Source organism: Carcharhinus amblyrhynchos, unplaced genomic scaffold (genome assembly GCF_965287045.1).
Source record: "Carcharhinus amblyrhynchos unplaced genomic scaffold, sCarAmb.v2.hapA scaffold_526, whole genome shotgun sequence".
NCBI classification, from domain to species: domain Eukaryota; kingdom Metazoa; phylum Chordata; class Chondrichthyes; order Carcharhiniformes; family Carcharhinidae; genus Carcharhinus; species Carcharhinus amblyrhynchos.
In genome coordinates this window covers 56,080-83,253 of record NW_027650266.1, presented here as the reverse complement: position 1 = coordinate 83,253, position 27,174 = coordinate 56,080, and the positions used below count along the sequence as shown (strand labels likewise).

Below are 27,174 nucleotides of genomic sequence, written 5' to 3'. Positions count from 1 at the left end.
ATACCAACTCTCTGCTTCCTATTAGACAACCAATCCTCTATCCACGCTAACACCTTACCCCCAACTCCATGCACCCTAACCTTTTTGCAGCAACCTTTTGTGAGGCACCTTATCAAACGCCTTCTGGAAATCTAAAAACACCACATCCACTGGTTCCATTTATATAGATGATCTGGAGGAGGGGGCTGAGTATAAGGTGTCGAAATTTGCTGATGACACAAAGATAAGTGGAAAAGCAAATTGTGCGGAGGGTGTGGAAAGTCTACAGAGGGATCTGGATAGGCTGAGCGAGTGGGCGAGGACCTGGCAGATGGAATTTAATGTTGGCAAGTGTGAGGTTATCCACTTTGGTAGGAATAATGGTAGGAAGGACTACTACTTACAGGGTGAAAAACTGCAGCAGGCGACGGTGCAGAGGGACCTCGGGGTCCTTGTGCATGAGTCGCAAAAACCCAGCCTGCAGGTGCAGCAGGTGGTCAGGAAGGCGAATGGGATGCTGGCCTTCATAGCGAGGGGGATTGAATATAAAAGTAGGGAGGTCTTGCTGCAGCTGTATAGGGCATTGGTGAGGCTGCAGCTGGAGTACTGTGCGCAGTTTTGGTCGCTGCACCTGCGCAAGGATATTTTGGCCTTGGAGAGAGTGCAGAGGAGGTTCACTACGCTGATCCCGGAGTTGAGGGGGTTGAGCTATGAGGAGAGGCTGAACAGACTGGGCTTGTACTCTTTAGAGTTTAGAAGGATGAGGGGGGATCTCATTGAGACGCATAAGATGATGAAAGGGATGGATAGAATAGAGGTGGAGAGACTCTTCCCGCTCAGAAAGGACAGCAGGACTAGAGGGCACAGCCTCAAGATAAGGGGGGGTGCAGTTTAGAACAGAGTTGAGGAGGAACTTCTTCACTCAATGGGTGGTGAATCTCTGGAATTCTCTGCCCATTGAAGTGGTGGAGGCTACCTCGCTAAATATATTTAAGACACGGTTAGATAGGTTTTTGGTAGGCAAGGGAATTAAGGGTTATGGGGAGAAAGCGGGAAAGTGGAACTGATCCACTTCAGGTCAGCCATGATCTTATTGAATGGCGGGGCAGGCTCGAAGGGCTAGATGGCCGACTCCTGCTCCTATTTCTTATGTTCCCCTCTGTCTACTGCACTAGTCACATCCTCATAGGAATCCAGTAAATTTGTTAAACACGACTTCCCCTTCACGAATCCGTGCTGCGTCTGCTCGCTCAAACCATTCTTTTCTATGTGCCTCGCTATTTCTTCTTTGATGACGGATTCTAGCATTTTTCCAACTATGGACGTTAAGCGAACCAGCCTATAATTTCCTGCCTTTTACATAAGAACATAAGAAATAGGAGCAGGAGTAGGCCATCTAGCCCTTCGAGCCTGCCCCGCCATTCAATAAGATCATGGCTGATCTGTCGCAGCTCAGTTCCACCTTCCCACCCTCTCCCCATAACCCTTAATCCCCTCGCTTATCAAAAACCCATCAACCCTCATCTTAAAAATATTTAGCGAGGCAGCCTCCACCACCCTTTGAGTGAAGAAGTTCCTCCTCAACTCCGTTCTAAACCGCCCCCCCTTTATCTTGAGGCTGTGCCCCCTAGTCCTACTGTCTTTTTTGAGCGGGAAGAGTCGCTCCACCTCTATCCTATCCATCCCATTCATCATCTTATATGTCTCAATGAGATCTCCCCTCATTCTTCTAAACTCTAACGAGTACAAGCCTAGTTTATTCAGCCTCTCCTCATAGCTCAACCCCCTCAACTCCGGTATCAGCCTAGTAAACCTCCTCTGCACTCCCTCCAAGGCCAAAATATCTTTGCGCAGGTGCGGCTTCATACAACGGCGTAATGTTAGCCGTTTTCCAATCCTCTGGCACTTCCCCGGAGTCCAGCGAATTTTGATAAATAATTACTAAGGCATCTGCTATCACCTCTGCCATTTCTTTCAGAATCCTGGGATGCATTCCATCCGGTCCCGGGAGCTTGTCTACCTTCAGTCCCGTTAGTCGACCAAGCACTACCTCTCCAGTGACAGTAATTGTATTAAGGACCTCATCTCCTTACCGCACAAGGGGTTATTACAGAAGGTCAGGGGGCATGGAGTTGGGGGTAGGGTGTTAGCGTGGATAGGGGATTGGTTGTCAAATAGGAGGCAGAGAGTGGGGGTCAATGGGTGCTATTCGGATTGGCGGATGGTGACTAGTGGAGTGCCTCAGGGGTCGGTGCTGGGGCCTCAGCTATTTACCATTTATATAGACGATCTGGAGGAGGGAACCGAGTGTAGAGTGTCGAAATTTGCTGATGACACCAAGATTGGGGGAACGGCAAAGTGTGCGGAGGGTGTGGAGAGTCTACAGAAGGATCTAGATAGGCTGGGCGAATGGGCCAGGAAATGGCAAATGGAATTTAATGTTGGCAAGTGTGAAGTTGTCCACTTTGGTAGGAATAATGGTAGGAAGGACTATTTCTTACATGGCGAAAAGCTGCAGCAGGCGACGGTGCAGAGGGACCTCGGGGTCCTTGTGCATGAGTCGCAAAAACCCAGCCTGCAGGTGCAGCAGGTGGTCAGGAAGGCGAATGGGATGCTGGCCTTCATAGCGAGGGGGATTGAATATAAAAGTAGGGAGGTCTTGCTGCGGCTGTACAGGGCCACTTCAGATCAGCTATGACCTTATTGAATGGCGGGGCAGGCTCGAAGGGCTAGATGGCCTACTCCTGCTCCTATTTCTTATGTTCTTCTACCAACCCTCTATCTTTAATATTCGGTAAGCTATTTGTGTCCTCCTCCATGAAGACCGACACAAAAAACTTATTTAAAGTCTCAGCCATTTTCTCATTTCCCACTATTAAATCCCCCCCCTTGTCCTCCAACGATCCAACATTCACTCTCACCACTCTTTTCTTTCTATATTTCTAAAAACTTTTACGATCATTTTTTATATTTAGAGCTAGTTTAGCTTTATACTCTATCTTTCCTTTCTTCATCACTTTCTTAGTCATTCTTTGTTGATTTTTAAATCTTTCCCAATATTCTAATTCCCCATTATTTTTAGCCGCTCTGAACGCATTGGTTTTTAATTTAATATTCTCCTTTATTTCCTCCGATAACCACGGCTGGTTATCCCTTTTCTTACAGTCCTTCTTTACCATCGGAATATATAGAACATAGAACATTACAGCGCAGAACAGGCCCTTCGGCCCACAATGTTGCGCCGACCAGTTAAAAAGCAATGACTCTCTAACCTAAACCAAACCTTTTCCATCCATAAACCTATCCACGGATCTCTTAAACGCCCCCAAACTAGGCGCATTTACAACTGCAGCAGGCAGGGCATTCCAATCCCTCACCACCCTCTGGGTAAAGAACCTACCCCTGACATCCGTCCTATAACTACCCCCCCTTAATTTAAAGCCATGCCCCCTCGTGCTAGCTTTCTCCATCCGAGGAAAAAGGCTATCACTGTCCACCCTATCTAAACCTCTAATCATCTTGTATGTTTCAATAAGATCCCCTCTTAGCCGCCTTCTTTCGAACGAAAACAACCCCAAATCCCTCAGTCTCTCCTCATAGGACCTCCCCTCCATACCAGGCAACATCCTGGTAAACCTCCTCTGCACCCTCTCCAAAGCCTCCACATCCTTCCTGTAATGTGGGGACCAGAACTGCACACAATACTCCAAGTGCGGCCGCACCAGAGTTGTGTACAGTTGCAACATGACGCTGCGGCTCCTAAATTCAATCCCCCTACCAATAAACACCAAGACACCGTATGCCTTCTAAACAACCTTATCTACTTGATTCCCAACTTTCAGTGATCTATGTACACATACACCTAGATTCCTCTGCTCATCCACACTATTCAAAGTCCTCCCGTTAGCCCTATACTCGACACATCTGTTATTCCTGCCAAAGTGAATTACCTCACACTTCTCCGCATTAAACTCCATCCGCCACCTCTCGGCCCAGCTCTGCAACCTGTCCAAGTCTTCCTGCAAACTATGACACCCTTCCTCACAATCTACCACACCTCCGACTTTGGTGTCATCAGCAAATTTACTAATCCACCCAACTATACCCTGATCCAGATCATTAATAAAAATTGCAAACAGCAGTGGCCCCAAAACAGATCCCTGAGGCACACCACTCGTAACCGAACTCCATGACGAATATTTACCATCAACCACCACCCTCTGTCTCCTATCTGATAGCCAATTCCTGATCCAAGTACCTAGATTACCCCCAATCCCATACATCTGCATTTTCTGCAGAAGCCTTCCATGGTGAACCTTATCGAACGCCTTACTAAAGTCCATATATACCACATCAACTGCCTTACCCCCATCCACCTCTTTGGTCACTTTCTCAAAAAACTCAATAAGGTTAGTAAGGCACGACCTACCCGCTACAAAACCATGCTGACTATTTCTAATCAATTCATTACTCTCCAAATAACTATAAATTCTATCCCTAATAATTTTTTCTAAAACCTTGCCCACAACAGAAGTCAGACTCACCGGTCTATAATTCCTGGGGAAGTCTCTGTTCCCCTTCTTAAACAATGGGACAACATTTGCTATCCTACAAACTTCCGGCACTATACCTGAGACCAACGATGACCTGAAGATCAGAGCCAGAGGCTATGCAATCGCCTCTCTTGCCTCCCAGAGAATCCTAGGGTAAATCCCGTCCGGCCCAGGGGACTTATCTATTTTCAAACACTCAAGAATATCCAGCACATCCCCCTTATCAACTGTAATACTGTCTAGTTTACACCCCTGTAACCCAGTGTTCTCCACAGCTACATTTATGTCCCCCTGCGTGAACACCGAAGAGAAATATTGGTACAATGCCTCTCCAATCTCTTCCGGTTCCACACACAACTTCCCACTGCTGTCTGTAACTGGCCCTAATCTTGCCCTAACCAACCTTCTGTTCTTAACATATCTATAGAACGCCTTAGGATTCTCCTTAATCCTATCAACCAAAGTCTTCGCGTGTCCTCTTTTAGCTCTTCTTAACTCACTCTTTAACTCCCTCCTAGCCAATCTAAAGCTTTCTAGTGCACTACCTGAGCCCTCAAGTCTCATCCTGACATAAGCCTCCTTTTTTTTTTAACCAGCGAACCAACTTTTTTAGTGCACCACGGTTCCCTAGCTCGACCAATTCCTCCTTGCCTGACAGGGACATACCTATCACGGACTCGCAGTATCTGCTCCTTGAAAAAACTCCACATTTCGGACGTTCCCAGTCCCTGTAGTCTCCTAGTCCAACCTATGCTTCCTAATTCTCTCCTAATAGCCTCATAATTACCCTTCCCCCAGCTAAAACTACTGACCCGAGGTTCATGCCTATCCCTTTCCATCACTAAGGTGAACGTAACCGAATTGTGGTCACTATCAAGAGAAGTGATTGCAGAACCCCTGGCTCTGATCTTCAGGTCGTCGTTGGTGTCTGGTATAGTACCGGAAGTTTGGAGGTTAGCGAATGTTGTCCCATTGTTTAAGAAGGGGAACAGAGACTTCCCCGGGAATTATAGACCGGTAAGTCTCACTTCTGTTGTGGGCAAGGTTTTAGAAAGAATTATGAGGGATAGGATTTATAGTTATTTGGAGAGTAATGAATTGATTGGAGATAGTCAGCATGGTTTTGTAGCGGGTAGGTCGTGCCTTACTAACCTTATTGAGTTTTTTGAGAAAGTGACCAAAGAGGTGGATGGGGGTAAGGCAGTTGACGTGGAATATATGGATTTTAGTAAGGCGTTTGATAAGGTTCACCATGGTAGGCTTCTGCAGAAAATGCAGATGTATGGGATTGAGGGTAATCTAGGGAACTGGATCAGGAGTTGGCTATCAGATAGGAGACAGAGGGTGGTGGTTGATGGTGAATATTCGTCATGGAGTTCGGTTACGAGTGGTGTGCCTCAGGGATCTGTTTTGGGGCCACTGCTGTTTGTAATTTTTATTAATGATCTGGATCAGGGTATAGTTGGGTGGATTAGTAAATTTGCTGATGACACCAAAGTCGGAGGTGTGGTAGATTGTGAGGAAGGGTGTCATAGTTTGCAGGAAGACTTGGACAGGTTGCAGAGCTGGGCCGAGAGGTGGCGGATGGAGTTTAATGCGGAGAAGTGTGAGGTAATTCACTTTGGCAGGAATAACAGATGTGTTGAGTATAGGGCTAACGGGAGGACTTTGAATAGTGTGGATGAACAGAGGGATCTAGGTGTATGTGTACATAGATCACTGAAAGTTGGGAATCAAGTAGATAAGGTTGTTAAGAAGGCATACGGTGTCTTGGCGTTTATTGGTAGGGGGATTGAATTTAGGAGCCGCAGCGTCATGTTGCAACTGTACACAACTCTGGTGCGGCCGCACTTGGAGTACTGTGTGCAGTTCTGGTCCCCACATTACAGGAAGGATGTGGAGGCTTTGGAGAGGGTGCAGAGGAGGTTTACCAGGATGTTGCCTGGTATGGAGGGGAGGTCCTATGAGGAGAGACTGAGGGATTTGGGGTTGTTTTCGTTCGAAAGAAGGTGGCTAAGAGGGGATATTATTGAAACATATAAAATGATTAGAGGTTTAGATAGGGTGGACAGTGATAGCCTTTTTCCTCGGATGGAGAAAGCTAGCACGAGGGGGCATGGCTTTAAATTAAGGGGGGGTAGTTATAGGACGGATGTCAGGGGTAGGTTCTTTACCCAGAGGGTGGTGAGGGATTGGAATGCCCTGCCTGCTGCGGTTGTAAATGCGCCTAGTTTGGGGGCGTTTAAGAGATCCGTGGATAGGTTTATGGACAAAAAGGGATTGGTTTAGGTTAGTGGGTCATTGTTTTTTAACTGGTCGGCGCAACATCGTGGGCCGAAGGGCCTGTTCTGCGCTGTAATGTTCTATGTTCTATCACCAAAATGCACACCAACTTCCAAGTCTAGCACCTGGTCTGGCTCATTTCCCAGCACCAAATCCAATATAGCCTCACCTCTAGTTGGCTTATCTACATACTGAGTCAAAAAACCTTCCTGCACGCTTTGTACAAAAACTGACCCCTCTAACGAGCTAGAGCTATAGCAATTCCAATCAATATTAGTAAAGTTAAAGTCCCCCATGACAATTACCCTATTACTTTCACTCCTAACCAGGATCGTCTCCGCAATCCTTCCCTCAACCTCTCTAGAACTTTTAGGAGGTCTATAAAAGACTCCCAACAGGGTGACCTCTCCTCTCCTATTTCTAATCTCAGCCCATACTACCTCAACAGACAAGTCCTCATCAAACTTCCTCTCTGACACTGTGATACAATCCTTGACTAATAATGCTACCCCTCCCCCCCTTCTACCTCCTTCTCTACTCCGACTAAAGCATTTGAACCCCGGAACCTGCAACAACCATTCCTGACCCTGCTCTATCCATGTCTCTGAAATGGCCACAACATCAAAGTCCCAGGTACTGATCCACGCTGCAAGTTCATCCACTTTATTGCGAATACTCCTCGCATTAAAGTACACGCATTTCAAACCCTGCTCCGCCCCACCCCCACAATGCCGTGCATTGCAGTCCCCATCTATGTCCCCGTCACTTTCACCCCCTCTACCCAGGATCCCACCCCCCCCTCTGAATCAGTTTAAACCTCCCTCCCTGAGGGAGGTTTAAACTGCTGAGTACTGAAAAAGATCTCCTTAAAGATCCACCACTGTTCCTCAGCAGTCCTACCAACCAATCTGCGCCCCCAGTCTACATTTGCCAATTCCTCTCTCATCCTATCGTACTCCCCTCTGTTCAAACAGAGGATACAGGTTCGGGAGCCTACTTTCTCATCCTCCATCTGCATCAAAAACTCAACCATGCTACGATCGCTCGTCCCAAGAGGATCCCTCACAAGAAGATCCTTAATTCTCCCTGCTTCGTTATACAGCACCAGATCTAAAATAGCTCGCTCCCTCGTTGGTTCCATCACACACTGTTCAAGGAAACTATCCCGACAGCATTCCAAGAACTCTTCCTCAACCCCACCGCGTCCGACTTGGGTCATCCAATCAATATGCAGATTAAAATCCCCCATAATTATCACCGTTCAGTTTCTGCACGCGTCGATTATTTCCTTGTTTATAGCCTGCCCCACCTCAAAGTTATTATTTGGGGGCCTATAGACCACACCCACCAGCGTCTTCCTCTCCTTACTATTCCTTATCTCCACCCACAACGATTCCTCATTTTGCTCTTTGGAGCCTATATCTTCCTTTACTACCGCCCTGATATTATCCTTAATTAACAGAGCTACCCCACCCGCTTTTTCCTCCTGTCTATCCTTCCTAAACACCTGATACCCCTGGATATTCAGCTCCCAGTCCCTGTCACCCTGCAACCACGTTTCTGTAATGGCCACTAGATCATATCCATTTGTGCTGATTTGCGCCATCAGCTCATTCACTTTGTTTCGAGTGCTTCGTGCATTCAGGTAAAGTGTCTTTATACCAGCCTTTATCTGGACCTTATTTGTAGAAACGCTACTAACCTCTCTCATGCCCCCTACTCCTTTCATTAGTGGGACATCCTCAACATTTACCTGCACATGTACCCTCTCCCTTACTTTAGAGTTTGTAATTTCCCCCCCACCTCTCCCCAATTAGTTTAAAGCCCTATCTACAGTCCTAGTTATACGATTCGCCAGGACTCTGGTCCCGGCACTATTCAGACTAAGACCATCCCATCTGAACAGGTCCCATCTGCCCCAATATTTTGTATCCATTTAGACACTTCATCCTGAGTCCCATGAGATTTAATCTTATGCAACAACCTACCATGCGGTACCTTGTCAAAGGCCTTGCTAAAGTCCATGTAAACAACATCAACTGCACTGCCCTCATCTACCTTCTTGGTTACCCCTTCAAAAAACTCAATCAAATTTGTGAGACATGATTTTCCACTCACAAAGCCATGCTGACTGTCCCTAATCAGTCCTCGTGTCTCTAAATGCCTGTAGATCCTGTCTCTCAAAATACCTTCCAACAATTTACCCACCACAGGTGTGAGGCTCTCTGGCCTGTAGTTCCCAGGCTTTTCCCTGCAGCCCTTTTTAAACACTCTCCAATCTTCAGGCACCTCACCTTTGTGTTTCTGATTTCCTAAGCATTTTTCCAGTTAGAAAATAGTCTATGCCCCCCCAATTCCTCATTCCAAAGTGCAGAACCTCACACTTTTCTACATTGTATTCCATCTGTCACTTCTTTGCCCACTCTCCTAACCTGTCCAAGTCCTTCTACAGCCCCCGCTGCTTCCTCAGTCCTACCTGTCCCTCTACATGTCTTTGGCAAAGGCCATTTCTACTTCATTTTCACTTCTGTCTACAGCATTACCTGAAAACGTCCCCTTGGTCAGGAACTCTTTGATCCGATTAGCACGTCGCACGTGGAAGGCTTTTGTGATTTCCTGGTTCATGAAACTCTCATTATTTAGTATGTTAGCAACCATCATCCTCAAGTCAAATACCTCCAGGAGCTCCGCAATGACAGCGACCTGTAACAGATCTGGCTGATTGTCCCTCATACAGCCAGTGTAGAGATATTCTAGCACTGTCTGGAAAGCTTCCTTCTGGATCAGGGAATCCAGAGTAACTACAGTCATACATCGATCCTTTCGGGTCACGGGATCCTCCACATAATCCAAGTGGATCGTTTGAAAACCCCTTCCCCATTTGCTCAGGTCTTTGCCAGGTTTCAATCCTATTTGCAGTATTCCTTCATGTTCTTGCTGTCTCTGCGTTTCAATCTCTGAATGTCTGAGTGTTGACTGTGACAGCTTTTGGACATGACTCTCCTCACATTCAATGTCTTCTGGCTGCCTCCTGAGCTTCATCATCTTTCCATTCCCATCTCTGGCCTCTTCACTACAAACTTTCCCTTTCTCTTCATCCACCCAAGATTCAGGTAATAAATCGATAGTGAACAGGTCATAGAACTTGGAACAGGAAGTGGCGAGGTACACCCTGTGGCCAAAGATACGGTGGCCATCATGAAGAATGAAGAGGACATCAGGACAAAGGGGAGTTGAAAAGAGAGTTGCTGCTGTTTCTCCACCCTCTAACAGGCTGTGGGGAAGCGTTACAATGACTGGGGGAGGCTTTGGAGGAAGAAATGGAGCCTGCAGCAGAGGTCTTTGTACTTTCTTAAGATGTGACTTCCAGAACTGCAGATGGCGCCTTGCAATGAGTGCTGCCCGGATTGAATTGTCAAAGACATCCTTGATCCCAAACTCTGCAACAACACTGGTCTCATAGTAAGGAATCCCCAGGTCCTTGGCAACCTCCTGACCATCCTCCGGTGCCAGAATGTCTGTGGGTTTGATGGCTCTGAGAGATAAATAGCATGGAATCTGGACTGAGATATTCATCTCATCAGTTAAACATTGGACAGATACACACACACCCCCACACACAACCCTATACACAGATACACCCATACCCACACACAACCATACCCACCCCCCCATACACACATACCCATACACAACCCGAGACACAGATACACACATACCCACACACAACCCTATACACAGATACGCACACACACCCATACACCAACACACAACCCTATACAGATACACACACACCCCCACAAACAACCCTATACACAGATAAGGACATAAGAAATAGGAGCAGGAGTAGGCCATCCAGCCCTTCGAGCCTGCCCCGCCATTCAATAAGATTATAGAACATAGAACATAAAACACTACAGCACAAACAGGCCCTTCGGCCCACAAGTTGCGCCGATCACATCAACACCTACCAATCTATAGACCTATCTATAACCCCCAATCCCATTAGATCCCATATACTCATCCAGAAGTCTTTTAAAAGACCCCAGCAAGTTCGCCTCCACCACCACTGACGGCAGCCGATTCCATTCACTCACCACCCTCTGAGTGAAAAACTTACCCCTAACATCACTTCTGTACTTTCCTCCCCGCACCTTAAACCTGTGTCCTCTCGTAGCGACCATTTCAACCCGGGGAAATAGCCTCTGAGAATCCACCCTATCTATTCCTCTCAACATTTTGTAAACTTCTATCAGGTCGCCTCTCAACCTACGTCTCTCCAGGGAAAAGAGTCCCAGCTCCCTCAACCTAACTTCATAAGGCATGCCTCCCAGTCCAGGCAACATCCTTGTAAATCTCCTCTGTACCCTTTCAATAGCTTCTACATCTTTCCTATAGTGAGGCGACCAGAACTGCGCACAGTACTCCAAATGAGGCCTGACAAGGGTCTTATAAAGTTGCAGCATTACCTCCCGATACCTAAACTCAATCCCTCGATTAATGAAGGCCAGTACACCATACGCCTTCTTGACCACATCCTCCACCTGCGAGGCCGATTATGGCTGATCTGAAGTGGATCAGTTCCACTTTCCCGCTTTCTCCCCATAACCCTTAATTCCCCTGTCTATCAGAAACCTATCTACCCGTGACATAAATATATTTAGCGAGGCAGCCTCCACCACTTCAACAGGCAGAGAATTCCAGAGATTCACCACCCTTTGAGTGAAGAAGTTCCTCCTCAACTTCGATCGAAACTGCCCCCCCTCTTATCTTGAGGCTGTGCCCTCTAGTCCTGCTATCCTTTCAAAGCGGGAAGAATCTCTCTACCTCTACCCTATCCATCCCCTTCATTATCTTATACATCTCTATAAGATACCCACACACAACCCTATACACAGATACACACACACACACCCACACACAACCCTATACACACACACACATACCCATGCACAACCCTATACACAGATACACACACACACACACTCCCCCCATACACACACCCCCACACACACACCCCCATATGGATACATACATCCATATACGTATCACCCACGCATCCATTCACTCCACACTCAGGCTAAACAACAGGGGCGGCACAACAGCAGTGATTAGCGCTGCTGTCTCACAGTGCCAGGGACCCGGGGCAGCACGGTGACACAGTGATTAGCACTGCTGTCTCACAGTGCCAGAGACCCGGGGCAGCACGGTGACACAGTGATTAGCACTGCTGTCTCACAGTGCCAGAGACCCGGGGCAGCACGGTGACACAGTGATTCACACTGCTGTCTCACAGAGCCAGGGACCCGGGGCAGCACGGTGACACAGTGATTAGCACTGCTGTCTCACAGTGCCAGGGACCCGGGGCAGCACGGTGACACAGTGATTAGCACTGCTGTCTCACAGTGCCAGAGACCCGGGGCAGCACGGTGACACAGTGATTCACACTGCTGTCTCACAGTGCCAGGGACCCGGGGCAGCACGGTGACACAGTGATTCACACTGCTGTCTCACAGCGCCAGGGACCCGGGGCAGCACGGTGACACAGTGATTCACACTGCTGTCTCACAGTGCCAGGGACCCGGGGCAGCACGGTGACACAGTGATTCACACTGCTGTCTCACAGTGCCAGGGACCCGGGGCAGCACGGTGACACAGTGATTCACACTGCTGTCTCACAGTGCCAGGGACCCGGGGCAGCACGGTGACACAGTGATTCGCACTGCTGTCTCACAGTGCCAGGGACCCGGGGCAGCACGGTGACACAGTGATTCGCACTGCTGTCTCACAGCGCTAGGGACCCGGGGCAGCACGGTGACACAGTGATTCACACTGCTGTCTCACAGTGCCAGGGACCCGGGGCAGCACGGTGACACAGTGATTAGCACTGCTGTCTCACAGTGCCAGGGACCCGGGGCAGCACGGTGACACAGTGATTCACACTGCTGTCTCACAGCGCCAGGGACCCGGGGCAGCACGGTGACACAGTGATTCACACTGCTGTCTCACAGTGCCAGGGACCCGGGGCAGCACGGTGACCCAGTGATTCACACTGCTGTCTCACAGTGCCAGGGACCCGGGGCAGCACGGTGACACAGTGATTCACACTGCTGTCTCACAGTGCCAGGGACCCGGGGCAGCACAGTGACACAGTGATTCGCACTGCTGTCTCACAGTGCCAGGGACCCGGGGCAGCACGGTGACACAGTGATTCACACTGCTGTCTCACAGTGCCAGGGACCCGTGTTCGGTTCCTGGCTTGGGTCACTGTCTGTGCGGAGTTTGCATATTCTCCCTGTGTCTGCGTGGGTTTCCTCCTGGAGCTCCGTTTTCCTCTCAGTCTGAAAGATGTGCTGGTTAGGGTGCATTGACCCGAACGGGCACTGGAGGGTGGCGACTAGGGGAGTTTCACAGTAACCTGCAGATTAGTGAATGATGAGAGAGATAAGGGTTACGGGGAACACTCAGGTCAGTCACGATCTCACTAAATGGTGGAGCAGACTCCAAATGACTGACTCTTCTGTTATTTCTTCATGGCATGAGGGTATCACTGGCTAGGACAGGATTTATTGCCCATCCTTAATTACCCTTAAGAAGGTGATGATGAGCTGCCTTCCTGAACCAATGCAGTATCTGATAGTGCTGTAGGGAGGAATTTCCAGCATTTTGACCCAGTGACTGGGAAGTCAGGATGGTGAGTGGTTTGGAGGGGAACTTGCAGGTGGGGGTGGTCCCATGTATCTGCTGCCCTTGTCCTTCTAGATGGAAGGGGTCGTGGGTTTGGAAGGTGCTGTCTAAGGATCTTTGGTGAATTGTTGCAGTGCATCTTGTGGATGGTACACACTGCAGCGACTGAGTGCTAGTGGGGGAGGGAGTGGATGTTTGTGGAAGGTTCCTGTGTCCTGGATGGTGTCGAGCTTCTCGAGTGTTGTTGGAGCTGCACCCATCCAGGCAAATGGAGAATATTCCATCACACTCCTGACCTGTGTCTTGCAGATGGTAGATTGGGTTTGGAGACTCAGGTGGTGAGTTACTTGCCATAGAATCATACAGTGCCGAAGAGAACCTTCAGCCCATTGAGTCTGTGCCGACATACGAGGAACACCTAACCTCGCACCTAATACCACTTGCCAGCACTTGGAGTCAGAGAGATTTACAGCATGGAAACAGATTCAACTTGTCCATAAAGCCCTTTTGTTTTTTTATAAGCTAATCCCAATTGCCTGCATTTGGCCTGTGTTTCTCTATACCCACGTAAATGCTTTTCTCTACTACTACCTCTGGCAGCTTGTTCCAGACACACACCACCCTCTGTGTGAAATAAAATTGCCTCTCTGGACACTTCTGTATCTCTCCCCTCTCACCTTAAACTTGTGTCCATGTTTGAGGCACAGCCTCAAGATAAGGGGGGCGTGGTTTAGAACGGAGTTGAGGAACATAAGAAATAGGAGGAGTAGGCCATCTGGCCCTTCGAGCCTGCCCTGCCATTCAATAAGATCATGGCTGATCTGTCGTGTCTCAGTTCCACATTCCCGCCCTCTCCCCATAACCCTTAATCCCCTCTCTTATCAAAAGCCCATCAACCTGCGTCTTAAATATATTTAGCGAGGCAGCCTCCACCACTTCAACGGGCAGAGAATTCCAGAGATTCACCACCCTTTGAGTGAAGAAGTTCCTCCTCAACTCCGTTCTAAACCGCCCCCCCTTTATCTTGAGGCTGTGCCCCCTAGTCCTACTGTCTTTTTTGAGCAGGAAGAGTCTCTCCACCTCTATCCTATCCATCCCATTCATCATCTTATACGTCTCAATGAGATCTCCCCTCATTCTTCTAAACTCTAACGAGTACAAGCCTAGTTTATTCAGCCTCTCCTCATAGCTCAACCCCCTCAACTCCGGTATCAGCCTAGTAAACCTCCTCTGCACTCCCTCCAAGGCCAAAATATCTTTGCGTAAGTACGGCGCCCAAAACTGCACACAGTATTCCAGCTGCGGCCTCACCAATGCCCTACACAGCCGCAGCAAGACCTCCCTACTTTTATATTCAATCCCCCTCGCGATGAAGGCCAGCATCCCATTTGCCTTCCTGACCACCTGCTGCACCTGCAAGCTGGGTTTTTGCGACTCATGCACAAGGACCCCGAGGTCCCTCTGCACCGTCGCCTGCTGCAGTTTTTCTCCACGTAAGTAATAATCCTTCCTACCATTATTCCTACCAAAGTGGACCACCTCACACTTGCCAACATTAAATTCCATTTGCCATTTCCTGGCCCATTCGCCCAGCCTATCTAGATCCTTCTGCAGACTCTCCACATCCTCCGCACAATTTGCCTTTCCACCAATCTTGGTGTCATCAGCAAATTTCGACACCATACACTCGGTTCCCTCCTCCAGATCATCTATATAAATGGTAAAAAGCTGAGGCCCCAGCACCGACCCCTGGGGCACTCCACTAGTCACCATCCGCCAATCCGAATAGCACCCATTGACCCCCACTCTCTGCCTCCTATTTGACAACCAGTCCTCTATCCACGCTAACACCCTACCCCCAACTCCATGTCCCCTGACCTTCTGCAATAACCTCTTGTGAGGTACCTTGTCAAACGCCTTCTGAAAATCAAGAAAGACCACATCCACCAGCTTACCAGGGGTAAGTTTTTCACTCAGAGGGTGGTGAGTGAATGGAATCGGCTGCCGTCAGTGGTGGTGGAGGCGAACTCGCTGGGGTCTTTTAAAAGCCTTCTGGATGAGTATATGGGGTTTTATGGGATTGGGGGTTATAGATAGGTGTTGATGTGATCGGCGCAACTCGTGGGCCAAAGGGCCTGTTTGTGCTGTAGTGTTCTATGTTCTCTCCTCTATCCACCGCCCTAGACACATCCTCATAGAACTCAAGTAAATTTGTCAGACACGACTTCCCCTTAACGAAACCGTGCTGCGTCTGCTCTATCAAACAATTCCCTTCAAGATGCCTCGCTATTTCCTCCTTGATGACGGATTCTAACATTTTACCTACAACAGACGTTAAACTAACCGGCCTATAATTCTTCACTCAAAGGGTGGTGAATCTCTGGAATTCTCTGCCCATTGAAGTGGTGGAGGCTGCCTCGCTAAATATATTTAAGACGCGGGTTGAAAGGTTTTTGATAAGCGAGGGGATTAAGGGTTATGGGGAGAGGGCGGGAATGTGGAACTGAGACACGACAGATCAGCCATGATCTTATTGAATGGCGGGGCAGGCTCGAAGGGCTAGATGGCCTACTCCTGCTCCTATTTCTTATGTTCTTATTGTGCCCTCTAGTTTTAGACTCCCATAGCCCTGAATGTTATGATGTGCCAAGTACTTGTCCAGGTACTTTTTAAAGGATTTGAGGCATCCTGCCTCCAGCACCCTCCCAGGCAGCGCCTCTTACCAGCCTCTGGGTAAAAAGGTTCTTCCTCAAATCTCTCCGAAACCTCCCATCCCTCACCTTGAACCAATGTTCATAATATTGTATACCTTGATTAGATCAGCACTAGCCATTGACCTGTTCTGGTAGCCACACTATTGATATAGCGAGTCCAGTTCAGTTTCTGGTCAATGATATCCTGCGGGGGTTGGGGGGGGTTGTCAATAGTGGGGGATTCAGCGATGGTAATTCCATTATAGTGTCATAGTGGTTTACAGCATGGAAACAGCCCCTTCCAGCCACACAACATTCACTGCATGACTACTGTGTCATTTATTATTGCCACATGGAAACAGACTCTTTGGCCCCACTTGTCCGTGCTCCCCTTTTGTTTGTTGGGTCTATTTCCATGTGACAATAATAAATCAAATCCAAGGATTTGTCCCTGATTCCCATCGATTTCAATTTCGCTCGGGCTCTTTGATGCCACACTCGGTCGAACGCGGCCTTGATGTCAGGGACTGTCACTCTCACTTCAGCTCTGGAATTCAGTTCTTTTGTCCATGTTTGAACATAGAACATTACAGTGCAGTACAGGCCCTTCGGCCCTCGATATTGCGCCGACCAGTGGAACCAATCTAATGACCCTCTAACCTAAACTATTACAATGTTATCCATACGCCTATCCACTGACCATTTGAACACCCTTAAAGTTGGTGAGTCCACAACTGCTGCAGGCAGGGCATTCCACGCCCTTACTACCCTCTGAGTAAAGAATCTACCTCTGATATCCATCCTATAATTACCACCCCTTCATTTAAAGCTATGTCCCCTCGTGTTAGCCATCACCATCCGAGGTAAAAGGCTCTCACTGTCCACCCTATCCAATCCTCTGATCATCTTGTATGCCTCAATTAGGTCACCTCGTAACCTCCTTCTCTCTAACAAAAACAACCTCAAGTCCCTCAGCCTTTCCTCATAAGACCTTCCCACCATACCAGGCAACATCCTGGTAAACCTCCTCTGCACCCTTTCCAATGCCTCCACATCTTTCTTATAACGCGGCGAACCAAGTCTGTAACGAGCTCAGGAGCTGAGTGACTCTGGCAAAACCCAACTGGGTGTCATTGAGCAGGTGCTGTTTGAAAGCACTGTCGATGACCCCTTCCATCACTTTACTGATGATTGAGAGTAGAGTGATTGGGCTGTAACTGGGTAGGTTGGATTTGTCCTGTTTCTTGTATACTGGACATATCTGCTCAATTCCCACATTAAAGCTGTAGAGATGGGATAAATGCTGTAGGACTGAGGTTAATAGTGTAAGAAACCATGGTTCTCAAACAGGTTGAATGTCTTGTCAAGGGGAAATAGGAAGCGTATGTAAGGATGAGAAAACAAGGTTCAGTTGGGTCGCTTAAGGATTACAAGGAACGAGTTAAAGAAAGGGCTTAGGAGAGCTAGGAGGGGGCGTGAGAGGTCCTTGGCGGGTCGGATCAAGGAAAATCCCAAGGCTTTTTACTCTCATGTGAGAAATAAAAGAATGACCAGGGTGAGGTTAGGGCCAGTCAAGAACAGTAATGGGAACTTGTGCATGGAGTCAGAAGAGATAGGTGAGGCATTGAATGAATACTTTTCTTCAGGGTTCACTAAGGAGAGGGGTCATGTTTTTGAGGATGAGTGTGTGATACAGGCTGATAGGATGGAGAAGGTAGATGTTCTGAGGGAAGATGTATTAGCAATTTTGAAAAACCTGTGGGTCGATAAATCCCCTGGGCCAGATGGGATACATCCTGGGATACTTTGGGAGGCAAGGGCTGAGACTGGGGAGCCTTTAGCTTTGATCTTTGGGTCCTCACTGTCCATGGGGATTGTACCAGAGGACTGGAGAGTGGCGAATGTTGTTCCTCTCTTCAAGAAAGGAAATCGGAATGACCCTGGTAATTATAGGCCAATTAGTCTTACTTCAGCGGTCAGGAAGTTAATGGAAAAGGTCCTGAGTGATAGGATTTATGACCATTTGGAAAGGTGCAGTTTAATCCAGGATATTCAGCACGGTTTCGTGAGGGCTAAGTCTTGCTTCACAAATTTGATTGAATTCTTTGAGGAGGTAACTAAGTGTCTAGACGAAGGTAGAACAGTTGATGTCGTATACATGGATTTTAGTAAGGTGTTTGATGAGGTTCCCCATGGTAGGCTCATGAAGAAAGTAAGGAGGTGTGGGATAGAAGGAAATTTGGCCGATTGGATAAGTAACTGTCCGTCTCATAGAAGACAGAGGGTGGTGGTGGAGGGAAAATTTTCAGACTGGAGGCCAGTTACCAGCGATGTACCACAGGGATCAGTGCTGGGTCCTCTGCTATTTGTGATTTTTATCAATGACTTGGAAGAGGGGGCTGAAGGGTGGGTCAGTAAATTTGCTGATAACACCAAGATTGGTGGAGTAGTGGATGAGGTGGAGGGCTCTTGTAGGCTGCAAAGAGACATTGATAGGATGCAGAGCTGGGCTGAAAAGTGGTAGATGGAGTTTAACCCTGATAAGTGTGAGGTGATTCATTTTGGTAGGACAAACTTGAATGTGGATTACAGGGTCAATGGCAGGGTTCTGAAGAATGTGGAGGAACAGAGAGATCTTGGGGTTCATATCCACAGATCTCTGAAGGTTGCCACTCAAGCGGATAGAGCCGTGAAGAAGGCCTATAGTGTGTTAGCGTTTATTAACAGGGGGTTTGAGTTTAAGAGTCGTGGGGTTATGCTGCAACTGTACAGGACCTTGGTGAGACCACATTTGGAATATTGTGTTCAGTTCTGGTCACCTCACTATAAGAAGGATGTGGAAGCATTGGAGAGAGTGCAGAGGAGATTTACCAGGATGCTGCCTGGTTTGGAGGGTAGGTCTTATGAGGAAAGGTTGAGGGAGTTGGGGCTTTTCTCTTTAGAGCGGAGGAGGATGAGAGGAGACTTAGAGGTTTATAAGATGATGAGGTGGATTGATAGAGTGGACGTGCAGAGACTATTTCCTCGGGTGGATGTAGCTGTTACTGGGGGACATAACTATAAGGTTCATGTTGGGAGATATAGGAGGGATGTCCGAGGTAGATTCTTTACTCAGACAGTGGTTGGGGTGTGGAATAGACTGCCTGCTGTGATAGTGGAGTCGGACACTTTAGGAACTTTCAAGCGGTTATTGGATAGGCACATGGAGCACTCCAGAATGATAGGGAGAGGGACAGTTGATCTTGGGTTCGGACATAGCTTGACACAACATTGAGGGCCGAAGGGCCTGGACTGTGCTATATTCTATGTAAACATAGAAACTAGAAGCAGGAGGAGGCCATTCGGCCCTTCGAGCCTGCTCTGCCATTCACTATGATCATGGTTGATCAACAAATTCAATATCCTATCCCCTCCTTCCTCCCATATCCCTTGGTCCCTTTCGCCCCAAGAGCTATATCTAATTTCTTCTTTGAGAGAGAATGAATTCCACACATTCGCCACTGTCTGGGTGAAGAAATTTCTCCTCCCCTCAGCTCTAAAAGGCTGGCCCCTTATCCTCAAACTCTGACCCCTAGTTCACATTTCAAGAACAAATTACCCAGAGTACTTACTTGACGAGTGGTCTCCGAGCCCGATTCACAGCGTCCAGATCAGTGAATCGCAAATCCAACTGGCAACCAACAAGAAGGATCGGTGTCCGTGGACAAAAGTGCCGGATTTCAGGTAACCACACTGTCTTCACATTCCGCAGAGAGTTCGGGTTTGCCAATGAGAAACACAGCACGACGACATCAGACCTGGGAGAAACACAGCACCATTACATCAGACCTGGGAGAAACACAGCACCATTACATCAGACCTGGGAGAAACACAGCACCATTACATCAGACCTGGGAGAAACACAGCACCATTACATCAGACCTGGGAGAAACACAGCACCATTACATCAGACCTGGGAGAAACGCAGCACAACGACATCAGAACTGGGAGAAACACAGCACCATTACATCAGACCTGGGAGAAACGCAGCACCATTACATCACACCTGGGAGAAACGCAGCACCATTACATCACACCTGGGAGAAACGCAGCACCATTACATCAGACCTGGGAGAAACGCAGCACCATTACATCAGACCTGGGAGAAACGCAGCACCATTACATCAGACCTGGGAGAAACACAGCACAACGACATCAGAACTGGGAGAAATGCAGCACCATTACATCAGACCTGGGAGAAACGCAGCACCATTACATCACACCTGGGAGAAATGCAGCACCATTACATCAGACCTGGGAGAAACGCAGCACCATTACATCACACCTGGGAGAAACGCAGCACCATTACATCAGACCTGGGAGAAACGCAGCACCATTACATCAGACCTGGGAGAAACACAGCACCATTACATCAGACCTGGGAGAAACGCAGCACAACGACATCAGACCTGGGAGAAACACAGCACCATTACATCAGACCTGGGAGAAACACAGCACCATTACATCAGACCTGGGAGAAACACAGCACCATTACATCAGACCTGGGAGAAACGCAGCACAACGACATCAGACCTGGGAGAAACACAGCACCATTACATCAGACCTGGGAGAAACACAGCACCATTACATCAGACCTGGGAGAAACGCAGCACAACGACATCAGACCTGGGAGAAACACAGCACCATTACATCAGACCTGGGAGAAACACAGCACCATTACATCAGACCTGGGAGAAACACAGCACCATTACATCAGACCTGGGAGAAACACAGCACCATTACATCAGACCTGGGAGAAACGCAACACCATTACATCAGACCTGGGAGAAACGCAGCACCATTACATCAGACCTGGGAGAAACGCAGCACCATTACATCAGACCTGGGAGAAATGCAGCACCATTAGACATTGCAGATGTATGGGATTGAGGGTGATTTAGGAAATTGGATTAGGAATTGGCTGGCGGATAGGAGACAGAGGGTGGTGGTTGATGGTAAATATTCGTCATGGAGTTCAGTTACGAGTGGTGTGCCTCAGGGATCTGTTTTGGGGCCACTGCTGTTTGTAATTTTTATAAATGATCTGGATGAGGGTACAGTTGGGTGGATTAGTAAATTTGCTGATGACACCAAAGTCGGAGGTGTGGTAGATAGTGAGGAAGGGTGTCTTAGTCTACAGGGAGACTTGGATATGTTGCAGAGCTGGGCCGAGAGGTGGAGGATGGAGTTTAATGCGGAAAAGTGTGAGGTAATTCACTTTGGTAGGAATAACAGATGTGTTGAGTATAGGGCTAACGGTGGGACTCTGAATAGTGTGGATGAACAGAGGGATCTAGGTGTATGTGTACATAGATCCCTGAAAGTTGGGAATCAAGTAGATAGGGTTGTTGGGAAGGCATACGGTGTCTTGGCGTTTATTGGTAGGGGGATTGAATTTATGAGCCGCAGCGTCATGTTGCAACTGTACAAAACTCTGGTGTGGCCGCACTTGGAGTATTGTGTGCAGGAAGGTTTTTTGACTCAGTATGTAGATAGGCCAACTAGAGGTGAGGCTATATTGGATTTGGTGCTGGGAAATGAACCAGACCAGGTGCTAGACTTGGAAGTTGGTGTGCATTTTGGTGATAGTGACCACAATTCGGTTACGTTCACCTTAGTGATGGAAAGGGATAGGCATGAACCTCGGGTCAGTAGTTTTAGCTGGGGGAAGGGTAATTATGAGGCTATTAGGAGAGAATTAGGAAGCATAGGTTGGACTAGGAGATTACAGGGACTGGGAACGTCCAAAATGTGGAGTTTTTTCAAGGAGCAGCTACTGCGAGTCCGTGATAGGTATGTCCCTGTCAGGCAAGGAGGATTTGGGAGGGCTAGGGAACCGTGGTGCACTAAAAAAGTTGATTCGTTGGTTAAAAAGAAAAAGGAGGCTTATGTTCAGATGAGGCTTGAGGGCTCAGGTAGTGCATTAGAAAGCTTTAGACTGGCTAGGAGGGAGTTGAAGAGTGAGTTAAGAAGGGCTAAAAGAGGACATGAGAAGACTTTGGCTGATAGGATTAAGGAGAATCCTAAGGCGTTCTATAGGTACGTCAAGAACAGAAGGTTGGTTAGGGCAAGATTAGGGCCAGTTATAGACAGTAGAGGGAAATTGTGTGTGGAACTGGAAGAGATTGGTGAGGCATTGAACCCATATTTCTCTTCGGTGTTCACGCAGGGGGACATGAATATAGTTGAGGAGGACACTGGGTTGCAGGGGTGTAAAATAGACAGTATTGCAGTTGATAAGGGGGATGTGCTGGATACTCTAGAGTGTTTGAAAATAGATAAGTCCCCTGGTCCGGATGGGATTTACCCTAGGATTCACTGGGAGACAAGAGAAGTGATTGCAGAGCCTCTGGCTCTGATCTTCAGGTCGTCGTTGGTCTCTGGTATAGTACCAGAAGATTGGAGGATAGCGAATGTTGTCCCATTGTTTAAGAAGGGGAACAGAGACTTCCCCGGGAATTATAGACCGGTGAGTCTTACTTCTGTTGTGGGCAAGGTTTTAGAAAAAATTATTAGGGATAGGATTTATAGTTATTTGGAGAGTAATGAATTGATTGGAGATAGTCAGCATGGTTTTGTAGCGGGTAGGTCGTGCCTTACTAACCTTATTGAGTTTTTTGAGAAAGTGACCAAAGAGGTGGATGGGGGTAAGGCAGTTGATGTGGTATATATGGATTTTAGTAAGGTGTTTGATAAGGTTCACCATGGTAGGCTTCTGCAGAAAATGCAGATGTATGGGATTGGGGGTAATCTAGGAAATTGGATCAGGAATTGGCTAGCAGATAGGAGACAGAGGGTGGTGGTTGATGGTAAATATTCGTCATGGAGTTCAGTTACGAGTGGTGTGCCTCAGGGATCTGTTTTGGGGCCACTGTTGTTTGTAATTTTTATTAATGATCTGGATGAGGGTATAGCTGGGTGGATTAATAAATTTGCTGATGACACCAAAGTTGGAGGTGTGGTAGATAGTGAGGAAGGGTGTCATAGTTTGCAGGGAGACTTAGATAGGTTGCAGAGCTGGGCCGAGAGGTGGCGGATGGAGTTTAATGCGGAGAAGTGTGAGGTAATTCACTTTGGTAGGAATAACAGATGTGTTGAGTATAGGGCTAATTGGAGGACTTTGAATAGTGTGGATGAACAGAGGGATCTAGGTGTATGTGTACATAGATCCCTGAAAGTTGGGAATCAAGTAGATAAGGTTGTTAAGAAGGCATACGGTGTCTTGGCGTTTATTGGTAGGGGGATTGAATTTAGGAGTCGCAGCGTCATGTTGCAACTGTACACAACTCTGGTGCGGCCGCACTTGGAGTACTGTGTGCAGTTCTGGTCCCCACATTACAGGAAGGATGTGGAGGCTTTGGAGAGAGTGCAGAGGAGGTTTACCAGGATGTTGCCTGGTATGGAGGGGAGGTCCTATGAGGAGAGACTGAGGGATTTGGGGTTGTTTTCGTTAGAAAGAAGGCGGCTACGAGGGGATCTTATTGAAACATATAAGATGATTAGAGGTTTAGATAGGGTGGACAGTGATAGCCTTTTTCCTCGGATGGAGAAAGCTAGCACGAGGGGGCATGGCTTTAAATTAAGGGGGGGTAGTTATAGACGGATGTCAGGGGTAGGTTCTTTACCCAGAGGGTGGTGAGGGATTGGAATGCCCTGCCTGCTGCGGTTGTAAATGCGCCTAGTTTGGGGGCGTTTAAGAGATCCGTGGATAGGTTTATGGACGAAAAGGGATTGGTTTAGGTTAGTGGGTCATTGTTTTTTAACTGGTTGGCGCAACATCGTGGGCCGAAGGGCCTGTTCTGCGCTGTAATGTTCTATGATCTATGTTCTATTACATCAGACCTGGGAGAAACACAGCACCATTACATCAGACCTGGGAGAAACGCAGCACCACTACATCAGACCTGGGAGTAACACAGCACCATTACATCAGACCTGGGAGAAACGCAGCACCACGACATCAGACCTGGGAGAAACACAGCACCATTACATCAGACCTGGGAGAAACACAGCACTGCTACATCAGACGTGGGAGAAACACAGCACCATTACATCAGACCTGGGAGAAACGCAGCACCACTACATCAGACCTGGGAGTAACACAGCACCATTACATCAGACCTGGGAGAAACGCAGCACAACGACATCAGACCTGGGAGAAACACAGCACCATTACATCAGACCTGGGAGAAACACAGCACCATTACATCAGACCTGGGAGAAACACAGCACCATTACATCAGACCTGGGAGAAACACAGCACCATTACATCAGACCTGGGAGAAATGCAGCACCATTACATCAGACCTGGGAGAAACACAGCACCATTATATCAGACCTGGGAGAAACACAGCACTGCAACATCAGACGTGGGAGAAACACAGCACTGCTACATCAGACGTGGGAGAAACACAGCACCATTACATCAGACCTGGGAGAAACGCAGCACCACTACATCAGACCTGGGAGTAACACAGCACCATTACATCAGACCTGGGAGAAACGCAGCACCACGACATCAGACCTGGGAGAAACACAGCACTGCTACATCAGACGTGGGAGAAACGCAACACCACGACATCAGACCTGGGAGAAACACAGCACCACTACATCAGACGTGGGAGAAACACAGCACCACGACATCAGACCTGGGAGAAACACAGCACCATTACATCAGACCTGGGAGAAACGCAGCACCATTACATCAGATCTGGGAGAAACACAGCACCATTACATCAGACCTGGGAGAAACGCAGCACCATTACATCAGACCTGGGAGAAACACAGCACCATTACATCAGACCTGGGTGAAACGCAGCACCATTACATCAGACCTGGGAGAAACGCAGCACCATTACATCAGACCTGGGAGAAACACAGCACCATTACATCACACCTGGGAGAAATGCAGCACCATTACATCAGACCTGGGAGAAACGCAGCACCATTACATCACACCTGGGAGAAACGCAGCACCATTACATCAGACCTGGGAGAAACGCAGCACCATTACATCAGACCTGGGAGAAACACAGCACCATTACATCAGACCTGGGAGAAACGCAGCACAACGACATCAGACCTGGGAGAAACACAGCACCATTACATCAGACCTGGGAGAAACACAGCACCATTACATCAGACCTGGGAGAAACGCAGCACAACGACATCAGACCTGGGAGAAACACAGCACCATTACATCAGACCTGGGAGAAACACAGCACCATTACATCAGACCTGGGAGAAACACAGCACCATTACATCAGACCTGGGAGAAACGCAACACCATTACATCAGACCTGGGAGAAACGCAGCACCATTACATCAGACCTGGGAGAAACGCAGCACCATTACATCAGACCTGGGAGAAATGCAGCACCATTAGACATTGCAGATGTATGGGATTGAGGGTGATTTAGGAAATTGGATTAGGAATTGGCTGGCGGATAGGAGACAGAGGGTGGTGGTTGATGGTAAATATTCGTCATGGAGTTCGGTTACGAGTGGTGTGCCTCAGGGATCTGTTTTGGGGCCACTGCTGTTTGTAATTTTTATAAATGATCTGGATGAGGGTACAGTTGGGTGGATTAGTAAATTTGCTGATGACACCAAAGTCGGAGGTGTGGTAGATAGTGAGGAAGGGTGTCTTAGTCTACAGGGAGACTTGGATATGTTGCAGAGCTGGGCCGAGAGGTGGAGGATGGAGTTTAATGCGGAAAAGTGTGAGGTAATTCACTTTGGTAGGAATAACAGATGTGTTGAGTATAGGGCTAACGGTGGGACTCTGAATAGTGTGGATGAACAGAGGGATCTAGGTGTATGTGTACATAGATCCCTGAAAGTTGGGAATCAAGTAGATAGGGTTGTTGGGAAGGCATACGGTGTCTTGGCGTTTATTGGTAGGGGGATTGAATTTATGAGCCGCAGCGTCATGTTGCAACTGTACAAAACTCTGGTGTGGCCGCACTTGGAGTATTGTGTGCAGGAAGGTTTTTTGACTCAGTATGTAGATAGGCCAACTGGAGGTGAGGCTATATTGGATTTGGTGCTGGGAAATGAACCAGACCAGGTGCTAGACTTGGAAGTTGGTGTGCATTTTGGTGATAGTGACCACAATTCGGTTACGTTCACCTTAGTGATGGAAAGGGATAGGCATGAACCTCGGGTCAGTAGTTTTAGCTGGGGGAAGGGTAATTATGAGGCTATTAGGAGAGAATTAGGAAGCATAGGTTGGACTAGGAGATTACAGGGACTGGGAACATCCAAAATGTGGAGTTTTTTCAAGGAGCAGCTACTGCGAGTCCGTGATAGGTACGTCCCTGTCAGGCAAGGAGGATTTGGGAGGGCTAGGGAACCGTGGTGCACTAAAAAAGTTGATTCGTTGGTTAAAAAGAAAAAGGAGGCTTATGTTCAGATGAGGCTTGAGGGCTCAGGTAGTGCATTAGAAAGCTTTAGACTGGCTAGGAGGGAGTTGAAGAGTGAGTTAAGAAGGGCTAAAAGAGGACATGAGAAGACTTTGGCTGATAGGATTAAGGAGAATCCTAAGGCGTTCTATAGGTATGTCAAGAACAGAAGGTTGGTTAGGGCAAGATTAGGGCCAGTTATAGACAGTAGAGGGAAATTGTGTGTGGAACTGGAAGAGATTGGTGAGGCATTGAACCCATATTTCTCTTCGGTGTTCACGCAGGGGGACAAGAATATAGTTGAGGAGGACACTGGGTTGCAGGGGTGTAAAATAGACAGTATTGCAGTTGATAAGGGGGATGTGCTGGATACTCTAGAGTGTTTGAAAATAGATAAGTCCCCTGGTCCGGATGGGATTTACCCTAGGATTCACTGGGAGACAAGAGAAGTGATTGCAGAGCCTCTGGCTCTGATCTTCAGGTCGTCGTTGGTCTCTGGTATAGTACCAGAAGATTGGAGGATAGCGAATGTTGTCC

At 48.0% G+C, this 27,174-nt stretch overlaps 1 protein-coding gene across 1 annotated transcript in view; it reads right to left on the bottom strand.

Annotated features, from left to right (window-relative positions):
* The window catches only part of LOC145339542 (rho-related BTB domain-containing protein 2-like), a gene marked incomplete at its 3' end in the record, with an annotated part of 110,545 nt that overhangs the window by 38,138 nt on the left and 45,233 nt on the right, over window positions 1-27,174 (bottom strand). The window contains exons 4-5 of the mRNA XM_080184021.1: window positions 19,807-19,992; window positions 9,359-10,350 (exon numbers count right to left, since the gene is read on the bottom strand). Coding sequence (XP_080040147.1) covers window positions 9,359-10,350; window positions 19,807-19,992 — 1,178 coding nt within the window. The remainder of the gene's footprint in view (window positions 1-9,358; window positions 10,351-19,806; window positions 19,993-27,174) is intronic.